The sequence below is a fragment of the Aspergillus melleus genome (assembly GCF_016097325.1).
Source record: "Aspergillus melleus strain CBS 546.65 chromosome Unknown contig1, whole genome shotgun sequence".
Lineage (NCBI taxonomy): Eukaryota > Fungi > Ascomycota > Eurotiomycetes > Eurotiales > Aspergillaceae > Aspergillus > Aspergillus melleus.
In genome coordinates this window covers 4,803,637-4,818,491 of record NW_025763370.1, presented here as the reverse complement: position 1 = coordinate 4,818,491, position 14,855 = coordinate 4,803,637, and the positions used below count along the sequence as shown (strand labels likewise).

General features: G+C 51.6%; 4 protein-coding genes across 4 annotated transcripts; 1 reads left to right on the top strand and 3 right to left on the bottom strand.

The window, feature by feature from the left end:
• Window positions 1–2,459: 2,459 nt before the first annotated feature.
• LDX57_001713 (putative ABC efflux transporter) lies at window positions 2,460–6,676 on the bottom strand. Its single transcript, XM_046083358.1, has 2 exons — window positions 3,354–6,676; window positions 2,460–3,269 (listed from the first exon to the last, which is right to left on the bottom strand). Exons 1-2 carry the CDS (start codon window positions 6,592–6,594, stop codon window positions 2,635–2,637), a joined length of 3,876 nt encoding a protein of 1,291 aa, XP_045939315.1. The 5' UTR covers window positions 6,595–6,676; the 3' UTR covers window positions 2,460–2,634.
• Window positions 6,677–7,150: 474 nt separating this feature from the next.
• Window positions 7,151–8,104, bottom strand: LDX57_001712 (aromatic alcohol reductase; the record flags this gene model as incomplete). Its single annotated transcript, XM_046083357.1, has 2 exons — window positions 7,151–8,017; window positions 8,069–8,104. 2 exons carry the CDS (start codon window positions 8,102–8,104, stop codon window positions 7,151–7,153), a joined length of 903 nt encoding a protein of 300 aa, XP_045939314.1.
• A 319-nt stretch (window positions 8,105–8,423) lies between these two features.
• Window positions 8,424–10,187, top strand: LDX57_001711 (uncharacterized protein; the record flags this gene model as incomplete). Its single annotated transcript, XM_046083356.1, has 5 exons — window positions 8,424–8,530; window positions 8,590–9,204; window positions 9,268–9,591; window positions 9,709–10,025; window positions 10,120–10,187. 5 exons carry the CDS (start codon window positions 8,424–8,426, stop codon window positions 10,185–10,187), a joined length of 1,431 nt encoding a protein of 476 aa, XP_045939313.1.
• Window positions 10,188–11,247: 1,060 nt separating this feature from the next.
• Window positions 11,248–13,389, bottom strand: LDX57_001710 (Zn(II)2Cys6 transcription factor; the record flags this gene model as incomplete). Its single annotated transcript, XM_046083355.1, has 3 exons — window positions 11,248–12,440; window positions 12,540–12,628; window positions 12,722–13,389. 3 exons carry the CDS (start codon window positions 13,387–13,389, stop codon window positions 11,248–11,250), a joined length of 1,950 nt encoding a protein of 649 aa, XP_045939312.1.
• Window positions 13,390–14,855: the final 1,466 nt, after the last annotated feature.

Sequence of the window (14,855 nt, the reverse complement as noted above, 5' to 3'; positions counted from 1 at the left end):
ATCAGATGATAAGAAGAATTAGATGTTAGCCACGAAAAAGAGGATTACTGGGTGAACATTTCAGATTATCTACAAAATCGCCGGATTTTTACAACTCGTTCAGGATAGAGCTGCCAGGCTCATCAGTAACTTTGAAGAGTAGAATCTTTTGCTTGACAGACATTTTTGAATCTGATAAGGAATTAAAGTTTTCTGAGATTTACTAAAAAAAAAAAAAAAAAAAAAAAAACTTGAAGACGGACAAAGGTGGGATCGTCTTATAAAACATGATCTAGTTTACTGGGGAATTTGTCATGAAATTAATTGATTTCTAAATCAGGACGTGCCACGGTCCGTTCAATTTCCGGGTCGGTTTGCCTAGGGGATCTGCGCATCCGAGAACCCGTAGGTATGCAGAGACCTGGCGGGGGATATCGATCCAGGGTGAAGTCCTCGGTCGGGGGTTGGGTGGTCTCTACCGGCGTGACACCGTCCGCCGCCTGGAGCGCGCATGAAAGATGTATCTCTGGGGCACGCCGTACTAGTGGCAGCTACTGCACGGATGACCCCCGTCAGGCTGGATTCAACGCTGATGACATTCGGCGCACGACTTGTTGACTTGTGGTGCCTATGCCGGCTGGGACGAGGCGTCGGACGGCTGGGTGGTGGGCGCCCAAACCGTGATGCTATGGAATATGGTCACGGTTAGAGGAGGAGAGGAAGAAGTCGAGGAAGGATGAAGAAGCAGAGCTAAGAGTGCGGGCACGCGGTTAGCGTCCGAGGCAGATGTCGACCACTCATCCTCCTACATCTGGTACCTTTCTACAAACTGGTGTTTACTGAGGGCAGTTTCTGAGAGTGTAGCCACATAATCCACACGTCTTGCAGGCTTTGGCGTCTTGATTGGGCACATAAGACATTCTGTGAGTAGCGCAATCAGGAAATATCAGCACCGTGGAATATGGAGGAGGACTTGAATTGGCAGGTAGTAGACCCGAGGACGGCCTCTGTGTGACGTCTACAAAGGAGCTAATGAAAGACAAGTTTGTTTATAACTTATAGTCAGGCAATTTTACCATGAAGAGGAAGAAGACTATCTAATAGAGGAATCTGGGGCCCTTACATGCTAATAACGCCTAACTAGATACAGGAATCTTTCATTTAATAACTGGAATCCTCCACTGAGATGTTAAGGTCTTCTATGAAACTAGTTGAAACATTCTCTTGTTCGATCGAGGCGTGACAATAAATTGACCGTTTTTTAGAGACTGCTTCTTGGAAGAGGACTCGCGTTCCGGGCCACCTGTCCGGTTAAACCGTGCTGTAGATGACTGAAGAGCCACCAGATGAGGTACGTCTTGGTACAAATTGCTACCTACTCCGGACTCCGTAGGGAAGCGATCGGTCCCGGCCCATAATGGAGCCCTCCGGTAATCGAGTCGGACTGCCTGGTCGAGATCTACAGGGTCTTTTCTTCCCTGCAGATAAGGCTAAGTTCTTGATCAATCAAGTGCAGATGATTTGATTCAAAAAATCTTCCTCTCTCAATGTTCGATCTCTCCAACAACTTCCTTGCTACCATGGCGAATTGATGGGAAACCCTTCCGAAAATATATCCGCACGCACTCAAGCGTTAGATACCCTGCAACGGAATGATCAGCCAGACTTTGTGATTGTGGCGGATAGGTCGAATTATTTCACCCATTTCCAACCAGGAAGCCCGGCTAGCTCAATCGGTAGAGCGTAAGACTTCCATTGCGGTGTTATCTCAAGCTTTCGGTTCTTAAAGCTTCGCAGTTATCTTAAGGCTGCGGGTGACCCCCGCGTTGGGCTACTTTTTTTCTCATTTTCTTTGCGTGTATAATATATACATACGCAGACTGGCCGAGCATGGAGAATGCGATTTGACAGATATTCGGGCCAAGCTAACAGAATATGGACTCAAGCCTTACAGGAATTTCGATTTCGAGCAATAGTCACTGACCGAAAAGCGTGGAATGGACATGGAAGTCAATGTACCGTGCCGGTTTTATACATCAACCTTGAGGCGGAAGCTTTGCAAAGCCTTCTGGGAAGCCTCCCAGTATGCCCGGCAAAAGCATCCACCCACAAACCTGCATGGCCATCATCTTCATCAACCCATAGAAGTGGATATCAGCCGCGGAAAACCTATCTCCACACAACCACGTCTTCCCCTCCAATTGATCGTCGAGCATATCCAAGGCCTGATTGATCAACACTTTCTGATTCACCCTCTCCTCGGTCGGAAGGCGGTTGCCTTTGTAGAAGTCCAACATGGCAGGATCGTTCCTGAACCACGTGATGATGGGTTGACAAATCTCGAGGTCCAGTCTTCGAAGGCACATGCGAGTCTCGGCACATCAACATCTATATCGTGTAGTAAAATACAACAAGATAATAACTAGAACTAGAAGTGTCTTGACAGATCCAATTCTTTAAATCGACTTATGGATTGACCTACTGCAGTGTACATAGAAGGTGTTGATTCGATCTACTCTAAAATCTAAGATAGATTATGTATATTTCCACCCGAAATCATCATTATAGCTACCAAACAACCAAATGACGCCAATTCATCGCCACCGAGCTTTCTCCAGCATCAACATCTATAGGCTATGTATTCCCTCGGAAAAATCACCCCGAAAGAAAAAACATCCTCAACCAAACCACCCCCCACGCAATAGCCCTATACACCACCACACAAACACCCAATCCCAGCACATTCAAAGCCCCGTTCCCATCCAGCCCATACAGCTTCAGCACCTGCTCCCCGCTCTCAATCGGACAGGTCCCATCCCCGAGGAGCTGTGCGGGGGTACAGTGGAACGTCTGATCCCGCATGCCATACACGGCGATGTTCGCGACCAGGTATTTGACGGGTGAGAGGTAATTCACGCCCTTCAGGACGACGTTCACGTCGAGACTCATCACGCCGCCCAGGATGGTGGCGATAGAGAGTAAAGTAGAGGTGATGTTCACGGCAAAGCCGACGTGCGAGAAGAGCGTGCAGAACATGATGCCGAGCGACTCACCGCAGTTGATGATGCAGAAGCAGTTGAATGACGCGATGAGGAACATCTGCGGCGTGCGGGCCAGGTTGTCGGCGTAGGCGGCGAGGACGCCGAAGATGAGCGACGAGAGGATCTCGAATGGGATCTCGAGCGTCGTGTATTGTACGAGGAAGGTCGTCGTGGCGTAGCAGTTGTCTTGGGCTTCGCGGTAGAAGACGTCCCGTTCGGAGGGGTAGATGGCGATGTTTTGGAGCATGCCTGGGTTGGCGGATTAGTATGTTGTCACGGATAAAGCACATCACTGGATAACAGTGAAAAGAGAGGCTGAATAGAGGAACATACCAACAAAATACAACGCCGTAAATTCCTGAATAAACCCCATCCGCGACTGCACCGCAATATAATCATTTTTCAACGGCGCAAAGAACAACGCCATGATGATTGAGATCCCCACGATCTGCATCGACCTCGCCATCACCAGATCCGGCTGTCTCCAGAAATTGATCGCCGCGCGTCGCAGCACGAGCGGATACGTCGTGCGGAACGGCAGCATTTGCCGCTTCAGACTGCCCAGTTCGGCGGGCGTGGCCATCTGCGACGGACGACGGGCCGTTTCATCACCCAAAGCTACAACCTTTTCGCCGTCATTCCAGCTGTCGATGAGCGATTGAACGCGCTCGCGGGTGAGCGCTTCGCGGTCGGCGGCTTGCAGGTCGACGGTGATCAGGTCGAGGACGAAGTCGGCCGGATTGGTGGTCTTGGGACAGGTGTAGCCGATTCCACTGAAGTAGGGGAGCATGCGGGCGCCTTCCCCGGCGTACACGGGATATCCGCCTCTGGCGAGGAGGAGAACACTGGAGAAGTGCTGGAAGAGGTCGGATCGGGCCTGGTGGATGGTCATGACCAGCGTGCGCCCTTCGGCCGCGAGGGCTTGCAGAACCTCGATGATAGATTGCGCCGTGAAAGCATCTAAGCCTGACGTGGGCTCGTCCAGGAAAAGGACTTTGGGATCGGTAAGGATCTGGATGGCGATGGACACGCGGCGTTTCTCGCCGCCACTGATCCCCTTGACCAGTTCGCCGCCCACCAAAGTGTCGGCGCACTCTTTCAGCCCCATCTTCAGCAGGATCTCCTCGGCTCGTTGATATTTCTCGCTGCGCGACATCCACCGCGGCAATCGTAGACCGGCGGCAAACCGGAGACTCTCGCGTACCGTCAGAGATGGCATCAGGGCGTCGTCGTCCTGCGCCACATACGACGTGACGGACCGTATCACGCTCTCTGACGGCGCTGCCCCGTTGTACAGCATGTCACCACGTACCTGGTACCGAGTTCCCACGGACCCGTGCAGTCGTCGCGCCATGGAATTGAGAAGCGAGGTTTTCCCGCTGCCGGAGGGCCCCATGATGACATTCAGCCGGTCGGGATGGAATTCGGCGGTTATGGGCTTGAGGATGGAAAGGGTGCGTGAGGGCCGGCTTAAGAACCCTCGTTTGTGGATGTCCATCGCGTAGTTTTCCAACGAGGTGGTCACTCGACGGGCTTCTTGCGCCTCTCGCACGGCGATCTTCTCTTTCCCTGCTGACAGGTCCGAATCTGACGCGCGCGCCTGAGCGACGTTGACGGCAAAGGTATTGTACTCCAGAAGGACCGCGGCGAGAAGGTAGTGGCCGAGCACGAAGGCAACCAAAACCACGATTGGTCGCCAGATCCAGTTTGATGGGAATCCCAGGTTCTCCATAATGTACCGGCCGGTATACTGCGTGCAGGCCGGGTCATCCGGGTCGTCGGAATATGGGCAGGCGTAGAACTGCCCCTCTGGAGGGCCTTCGGGGCCGATGAACTCGTTGGCACAGAGCGCCCCGAAGATGTAGAAGGTATATGCCAACCATTTGAGCCATCGCACGTACACGGGGATCTGGTTTGACTGGACGAAGAAACCGCAGGCGAACGACTGCACCGTGAACGACAGATTAGCCACCAGACTGGCACCGGGAAAACTTCGGGCGATGCTGATGCTTACGGCAGCGAAAGTGACGGCAATATAGTGCGTCAGGATGGTGATGGCCAGGAAGATGAAGAACTGGGCCGCGGTCAGACGGTATCCGACCATGAAGTAGAAGATGACGGCGAAAATCACCGGCACCGGCAGGTCCTCGAGAGGCAGACGTGCTGCTCGCCTGCTGAGCAAAAACGCCGGGACGCCCACGACCCCCTCGTTTCTTTCGCGATCGAACAGCCGGATGTCGATCGTCAATCGATACGTCTCGTACAGCAGGATCAAATATCCGTTCAGGCTACTCGCGGTGTACAGACTCCCTTGCCGCGAACGGATCCCCGCCTGACTCTCGTCCAGCTGCAGGAAGATCCACCCGCCGATCACGGCCATTCCCACAGCCTCCAGCAGGCTGCCGGCCATCCCCATGGGGTCCCGGATCGTCGTCTTGAACGTCCGCGACGTCAGAACGCGAAACTGCTGCCTGAATGACACATTTCGTGCCGGTGGGTGGTTGTCCGCGCGGACCAAGGCACCCTCGTCCACGACCACATCCGTCGTCGTTATTCGACCTCCCTCGTCTGCAGCGATTTGCGACCGCCACGCAGCCTTCAGCGACTCCAGTTTCGCGTACGACGCCGTCTCCAATGCCTCGGTGCGGTTGTCAATCGCAGCCAGGTCGATTAGAAACTCAGCGGGGTTCACAAATGGGGGCAAGAGGTAACCACAGCGTTCGAAATGAGCCGCCGACTCGCCCGCCGGTCCGCTGTACAGCACCGACCCCCGCGCCAACAGGATCACCCGATCAAACAGGCTCCAGATCTCAGAGCGCGGCGAGTGGATGGAGACGATCACCGTGCGGCCGTCCTGCGCCAGACGCTTGAGCGTGCGGACGATCTGGTAGGCACTGGTCGCGTCCAGGCCCGTCGTGGGCTCGTCGCAGAACAACACCGACGGGTTCGCCAACATCTGCACACCAATGCTGGTCCGTCGCTTCTCGCCCCCGCTGCAGCCCTTATGAATGTTCGTCCCGATGCGCGTGTCCGCGCACTCCTTCAATCCCAGCTCCAGAATCACCTGCTCGACGATCTGGCGGCGCTCGTCCTCCGTCGTCGGCGGCGGGAGTCGCAGGTCGGCCGAGTATCGCAGGGTTTCGCGCACCGTCAGGGTCGGAATCAGTACGTCCTCTTGCATCAGGTAAGCGCAGCGAACGCGCCCGAGGTCCGAATGTCCATTGAAGGTCGTGGCGCCGGAGACCTCTGCCTGGGCCATCCCCATGCGTCCGGCCATCAGGTTCAGCAGCGAGGTTTTGCCCGACCCGCTGCTACCGATGATGGCCGTGAGACTGCCACGGGGCATGGAGGCGTTGATGCCATCCAGCACGGTTTTGTATGTCCGGGTCGGGGACTTTCTGCGCAGTCGGCTCCATAGTTGCGACGGTGGGGTTTCCCAAAAGGGCGGGGAGGTGTCGATTCGCAGCGACAGATCCTGCACCGAGACGTCGACGGGGTTGACGGCGCGGAGAGAGAGGTTGAAGGGGGTGGCTTCGTCGATTTTGACGTGGTGAGGGTGGGCCTCTTTCTCCATCGTTCACTGTTGGTCTGTAGCCGTTAGTCCCTTCAGACGACGGTCATGGCGCGAGGGAAAGTGCCAGAGACTCGATGTCAAACATCATTTTGATTTCCCGTGGGTGTCAGCCTGTCAGCCTGTCAGGGATGACCAGTAGATTAAAAATCGGAGCTAAAAGTGTGGGGATTTCGACTAGAGCGTTTGAGCGTTGGGGACGTTATTGGCTCGGAGAGGGCAATGCCGAGGTGGAAGAAAGAAGTTGGAAATGATAACTATAAATAAACTTACAGCTAATATGTCTCAACTTATTATATTTTATAAATTTAATAAAGACAATCAAGCTTGGCAAGGATTCTATAAGATATTAAATTAATAATACTAAGAGCAAAAGTGAATACTAATGCATAAAGAAAACTCGGGCTGCAAGGGGCCAAGGGCCAATCTAAATTAACAACATGCAATCACTATAACGTGTTGCGCCGATATTGACAAACTATCCACACTTTCAGGTAGGATTCATAAGCACCAGTTGAAATGTCTAGGTCCTTCTCAGATCCTCCAGTACCAGACTGCTCTAGGCAAGCTTCTCTGCGACAAGCTTCTTCACGTCTGCTGGTGCCAGTTCTCTGATGCCCAGCAGTTCATTGTCCGTCACATCAAATGCGCTACCATAAGTATCACCGGCGAGAGCGGTACCTTTCATCAGTTTCATGAAGGCTGGCATACTGAAGTCACCGGCACCAAATTGTTCCAGACTCTCCTGCAAAAGCACGCTTGTCTGCTCCTTGCTAGTCCTCCATGCGATATCAGGCCGAAGCTCCTTTGCAAACCCAATCAGTTGGTTTTGAGTCAGAATTGCCTCGGATACACGTATGACTCTGTTCCGAGTGGCGTCAAGGTTTTGCAGGATTGCAACGATAGCACTTCCCACCACAGTCAAGGAGGTAGAACTGATCCGATTATCGCCTTCGTCGAGCAAAGTCGCAGTGTGGTTCTGAAAATCCAGAAAAACTGGAGTGCTCCAAATAGGGTCCATGAAGGCGCCACAGGCAAGAACTGTCCATGACAATTCTCCAGCTGCCGTCTTTTCCTGGAGATATTTTCGGATCTTGAACATGGAACTATACAGTGGGAAACTTTCGAGCTTGGGATTGGTAGTAACGTTGCCAAACTCAGAAGGAATAAAACGCTTCACTCCTGCGGCGACAGCGGCGTCGATAAGCACAGTCTGGTTGTCAACTGCTGCGCCCGCCACTGTGGACACGACAGCGTCCACACCTTCAAGTGCAGCAGTGAGTGACTTCACTGAATTGAAGTCAACTTCGAAGACCTTGATGTTTGAGGCATATGCTCCAGGCTTTTGAGAACGAGTGAGGACCGAGACCTGAAAGCCTGCATTGACAAGTGCTTGGAGCACGTGGGGACCCAGGGTGCCAGATGCCTATGAAAAGTATCAGCTATCTGGCTTTTATATGTTCTTCAGAGTCCTTACACCAGCAATCGCAACAGTTTCAATCTTAGGCATCATGCTGAACACTGTTATCTTGAGAGCGCTTCAGAGGATAGAAAATGAGTTATGGAAAGACTTCTATCACGGGATATAAGACCACTATATATTCACGCCGAAGCACAGTTCTTACAAAGCAGTTAATTCACCTTACTAAAAGTCTACTATGAATCCGCACCGAAATCCATGAAAGTCCGCACTGTTTCCGCCTGAATTCCACAAACTCCGCCGGAGTGGGTCCGCAGGAGACCGCAAATCTGACTGACTAAGCATGCAACACCGTCCAACTTCCCGCCGGAATGCCGATTCAGTATTCCGCAATCAGGATAAAGTTGTCAGAATGGAAGCTCGCCTTCGGGTGCGCCTCGCCAAAAAGGCCTGCGCACGATGTAGATCCCAGAAGAGGCGATGCGACAGGGCTACTCCTGCATGCGGACTATGCCGCAGGTGAGTGCTGGTTGGAATGGCGTTTGGTAGCCGTGGATATTCCTAACACAAGACTCTAGGCTTCGTCAAGCCTGTCACTATGAAGGACGGGCGATATCATCTCCAAGTCCGACACCATCGTCCTCTCTCGACGCAGAGCTCCCCCTTGAAACGTTAAGTCCGGGCCATATTAAAGACGCCATTGCTAAGAAACTCACATCAACCCCGAGCGATATATTTGGGACATACGTCCAGTTCATCCATCCTTGGTTCCCTATTATCGCACGAACATCACAGGTTCATCTCCTGAACTCTTGGGACGAAGCTTCCCTGGATTACACACTCCTTGCCCTCTGCATCAATTTGCTTTGTACCTCGCCACCTCCCTCTTCAGGAGACGGGACTTTGTCTGGTTTGCAGTCCGCGTACCTCAATGTCAAGAGCTGGATAGCAGTGATCGAAGGACTCGGTATCACCTCGCTCAAGAACGTCCAAGCAAGGACTTTGGTCACTCTATTTGAAGTTGCACATGGCTTCTACCCGGCAGCTTACATCTCTATTGGGACTACCGTCAGAGCTGCCGATGCACTTAAAGATCACGCTTACTTATCTCCGTCATCTTCATCGTCTACTTCTGACGAGTCAGGGAGAGAGGAGGCCGTAGTAACCGAATGGGCAATCCGTATTCTGGACAGGTGCAGCAGGCCTTCATTACTCCCTCAAAACCATAACTCCCCTCTGTTTCTGACACATTCTAGATATATAACAATACAATCCGGACATGGTCCATCTCTCACTCGCTTTCTCGCCAAGGGCACCCATGAACCCAACAATATCCCCTGGCCCACCGGCCTCGAGAAAGACACACGGAGCCCTCTCTGGAATCTCTCCCGTCTCTTCGAAGCGTCCACACTTCTTGATAACATACACAACGCGTTACACAACCCCACTTCAGAACATGCATTCAACATGGAAGAAATTGCGCTTCTGGTGGAGACATCACATAGCCTCCGCACGCTTCTGATCGAAGAGGTCGAAGATGCGGACCAGATATACTCGGGCGGGCTAGGACTTTGTCATATGTCAGTTGAGCCGCGTTCTTCTCCAGATCTTTTTTTGTTTTCTTTTCTTTTCTTTTTTTTTTTTTTTCTCAGTCTCTCCCTTTGCAATATTCACTTCCGACGCTGACATTACAACAGCGCCCTCCTCCTCGCCTACTCAAACGGCACCAAAATCCAGATCACCGACGAACAAAGTCTAACCTGCCAAACCCTCGCCACGTCCTCTCTCAACTCCATCCTCACCACCATAACCAACACAATCCACCCCTTTGTCAGCAGCACCCAAGCCCTAGACATGTCTCGCCTTCCTCCCTTCCTCGCATTCCTCGTGTACAAAGCAGCGGGCCTAGTGACGGAGCGGATGTGGATGGAAACCGACTCCAGCGAGGCATTGAGGAAGTTACGGGTTCTGCGCGGATTCTTGAAATTGGTGAGCGCGAGGTGGTTATGTTGCGGTATGTTGTTTGTTCTCTACCTGAGAAACGCTTTTTCTTCTTCTTCTTCTTCTTCTAGGAGTGAAGTTGGCTAAGTTAACTGTGCGTGAAACAGAGTATTATCTGAATCTTCTCAATGAGGATACAGCGCCGCGGATATTAAGATCTATCGAAGGTAGGTAAAAAAGAAAAATATATAAATAAAAAAATGAAAATAAACGTTCTCGGCTTTTCACGGGGGATAAGGCACCGAAGTCGATCAGAATCTATTTTGAATCATATATAGAACCGAACAAAGTCGAGTCAAATTATATTACGAAGTAACTGTAGTCGATGTTCTGAAAGGAAAGCACTTAGTATAACTCTGATATGTCACTGAAGCTATAGAGCCTCGTAGCTATGCGAAGATCAAGCCCGGGCGTCCACAAGGCAGCGAATCAGCGACTTTAAGCTTGCAAATCGATAGGAATGCATTAGAAGAATTCTGCTTGTCCTCAAAGATCAGGTCAAGGGGTGGGCTTCGCTCTATTAGTTTTAAGTGACCTGCTGTTCAAAGTGTAGGCGGCTTTGCTTAGGGATCAGGCACGCTGGCTCAAGCCTTGCTCCACGCTCCGGGATCAATCACGAGCAAAAGCGGCCCTGGTCTAGTCCGGTTCTGGAAAAGAAAAGTGCCGCAGGAATCCAGTTCGGTACTTATATAATGCCTATTCCTATCCCAGAATCATCACAATAATCCAAATCATTCATACACGCGTCCTTCGTCACGTCATATACACCTAGAAATACAATCCCATATTCTCTTCGGGGCTGCTTGGTGGACAGGAAAAAAATATACGAGAAAGGCACTGCAAATTCCATGCCTGACGCCGGCCTGCATAGAAGTATATGAACCCCTTTGTTCCCGTCCTTTTGGCCCTTGTTCACTTGGAATCCAATCCGTTCCAGTCCAATCGCCAATTCCAACCCCGAAGAAAAGAAATAAAGAAAGACAAAAGGGGGGCAGGACCCATAGAATTAGAGACAGAAGACAAAATGATGACATGCATGCATTGAATACAACGCCGTAAGTCACCCTCCAGGAAATAATCACTGTGCAGAAGGAGTGGCCGAAAACCAGTCCAAGTCGAAGATTTCATGAATAGAGAAGAGACAAAAAAATAAAAAGAGAATCATAACCAGCACCTCGTTAATATGCAATCATGTAAAATGCCAAGTACGGAGTAGACAGCTTCCACGTCCCGTCTCAAGTGATGAGAAAATCCATGTTCATAGATTTAATGATCTTCTCCCAGTCCCAGCTGTCTTCCATGTCACTGTCCATTACTTCCCACACTTTTTCCACCACGGTCAGCGCCGGCTGAATATTGCGCAGGTTGGAGTAGGCCTTGAGCGATTCGAATCCCTTTTGGATCCGTTCTCGCTGTTCAGGCACGAATGCAGAACATCCCAGCAGGAAGAGCGGCATCAGCACGATGCTGTAAGCTCCCGCATCCCGTGGCAGCTGATCCAAGAAGGCAAGCCCGTCGTCCACTACCCGTGCAATCTTTTCGCTCGGTCGCGAGGGCCGAATTGTCCGATACAGGTAGACCCAGGTCGATTGTCGATAGAGTTGTGCCAGGGCCCAGTTCGGGGTGTTAGGCGGGTGAGACGTTTCCCAGGCTCGGATGGCCGAGTCGATCGAGACGGCCTCGCTCAGGATCTGATAGTCTACCGCCGGCTCGTACCCTTCATTGTGCCGCTGCCGGATACGGTCGCGCAGTCTCGTCACTTCGGAGATGTAGTTGAACAGGCCGTCAAATACACCCAGGAACATTCCAGCCTGTGCGTGAGGCACAAAGTCCGGGAGCCTGAGGTCTCCGTTGAGATGCGCGGGACGTCGGTCCAAAGAGGTAATGGAGTTGGAGACATCGTGGTATTGGAAGAACTCGACGATGAACTGTCGGAACTTCTCATTCCGGGGTTTTTGCGTCACCAACAAATATCTCGCGGCATCCATATGCGGCCGGTATTCGCCGTTGGTCTCTCCCTCGCAGATAGTATTGAGACTCAGAGCTATCGTCGACGCGATGATCGGGTCTTCCACCAACAACTCCGGCTCTTCTCCCCCGCCTTTCGACGACGCCGTGATATTACTCTTCAGGTCTCGGATCGCTCGATGGAAATGGTGGTATTTTCGCTCGATGACTCGCGGCTCCGGCTCAAGCCCGGAGAGATGCGATCCCGAAAGACACATGAGGGAGTGCATCAAGCCACGGTGTTGGGTCGCCATCGGCAGGAGGATCTCCTTGAAGGGGTTGGAATCATCGTTGATCAGCGTCAGCACACGGCTGAATCCGTACACAAAATGATCCAGGAAGCGTCGGTCAATATCGCTTTCGATTCCATCGATCAGGAAAGGGAGGGCACGAGAGATCATCGTTTGGCATCGGGCAGCTGCTGTTGAAGAATTCGATTAGCATGTCGCCAGGGGTTGGTTGGGGATAAAACTCGACGAAGGACGAGACGCCTGAAGGTTCAGATGAAATATAGACTTACCATCTTCCTGCTTCTGTTTCCCACTCTTCCAGATCTCCTTTGGCGGGTAACCTTCACACACGACGGCATTTTTCTGACAATTTAGGCACCTGCGGAATGAAAGGAGGCGTTAGTCTTGGCGATCGCCGGAGAAAGAAATCAGAGACAAAGAGGGGGGAAAGGGGGAGGGGGAGCCAAATTACGCTGGCTTGGTCTCGTCGCATTTCTTCTTTCGTCGTCGACACGTTATGCAACCCGTCTTGGATCGACCTTTGGTGATTTTGACTTGACCTCCGGGAGCTGGAAGAGGATGTTTGCGCGGTCGTCCACGTTTCCGTGGAACGTTGACGGGAAGAGCCGTGGAATCCGGATGAGTAGAGTCCGCATTGGCCAACGGATCCACACCCACAGGTTTGATACTTTGTAAATCATCCGCGTCGTCCACCTCTTCGACCTTGGGCGTTACGTCTCCCATCGACAGGTCCGCATCGTGAGGAGCGACCATATTGAAGTGGAAGGCTTTGGCGGAGGCCACGGCGAGCGGATGGGAAATGTCGTGGATCTTCACCTCGACGTCGGCGACGGGAGAAGTGTCGGGACCCTCGCCATCCCACGATTCGGGCGAGTTGTTGGAATGTTCATCGGTACTAATACTGGCACGATGGGAGACGGACGAGTCGTCCATCAACGGGTAGTCGGCGAAAGCGGGGATTTCCGGGATACTGCCGGAGCGGGTGGAGCTGGACGGGATGATGGCATGTTGCTGATGAGGGTGGTGAGGATGGGGATGAGGATGAAGCTGTTGCGGACGACGTTGCTCCCCGTTGATGGTGGAGGGGGGAGGGAGGATGAAGGCGGAGCTTTTCTGCATTGACAACATTGATCCCACATAAACCTCTCTCGCGGAAGAGAGAGGCTGGTGAGGGCGAAGAAAGTGGATGGAAGCGACGGGAAGCTTGAGGAGGGAAACAAAAAGAAGTCGCGGGAGGGCCGGGGGGACAGAAGGTGGTTTTAATTAGAGAGGAGGATCAAAAAGGACGAGCACAGGTAAAGATTAGAATGAGAAAATAGTAAATAAAAATAAAAGACACGAAAAAAAGAGGGGCAGCAACGGAAGGATTCCTCGGATTGGGAAAGATGGGGGAGGAATTAAATTGGGATGGAGGGGGGCAGAGCGAGACGAGACGACGACGACGTCCCTGAGAAAGTGGGGAGGGGAGCAAAGACCAACGGGACTTGGCTGGGTCAGAGTGTGGACTGTGGACTGTGATTCCGTAGTAGCTTAATACTGGGCAACTAACTAGTGCTGTCGTCTCAAGGAGGGGATGGATGGGATGGGATGGAGGGGGACGAGGATGTCATATTATTTAAGAGAAGAGAAAAGATCTTTAGAGTTTCCCGTTGCACAGCCAGAAGGGGATTCTGGAGAAACTTGATATCAGGGGATTTAAAATCACCGACCGCAGGCAGTAAAGTGCACACCATACTGTGAACGGAGTAGGTTCAAAGCAAAGCAGCAAAATCATAATAAATTAGCAGGATTAAAAAGGATTACACAGTAATTCCAGCGGAGCGCTGATTGGAATGAATCATGACAATCCGTCGGTGGACCCGTGAGCATCGACCTAGCCGATACTTGCCTACCTAAGACTAGGCAAACCTTGGGATCGACTGGGAGTCACTAGGAGGAGGCAGTCGTCTTGTCGGTTTCTTTCATATTAGAGAACCGTCAAAACTTTACCCGGCGGGGAGGTTCAGAAATAATCAATAGTACTGCAGACTACGAGGTGGATTGATGTAAGTTATCTGATTGACGGCGGAGGATTTAATCGACGGCAGACGATAATACGGGGGATACACGCAGTAACGCCATTCCTACCTGATATAGTTGATTCGGTCATAGATCATGGAATGACGAATTACAAATCAATTATCCCATCGAAGAGGGATAGGATGATGATCAAATAATAAATATTTAACCTTCATGAATCGTCTGTGTTCGAGAATCCCAAAAAAATCAAAGAAACAAAGAGAAAAAAAAGCAAATACCACCAGCGAATTCTAAACGACACGCATGGGTGACGACGGCGGATGATCCCCATCGCTCGCTTTGGCAGGGACTCGCGCCGCTCCGTCGTACCTGTCGGTTCGATGCGTTTCCATGCTTTTTTCTTTTTCTTTTTCCTCTTTTCCTCTTTTCCTTGGATCTATTTCCTACTTACAGTCTGTTTTGAGATGAAACGCAGGAAACAATGAGGAATTGACTCTGCATTTTTCAACATCGGATGACCGATGATGATTATTACCTAGACCGTCGACAGGTGGAGCCCCTTCACG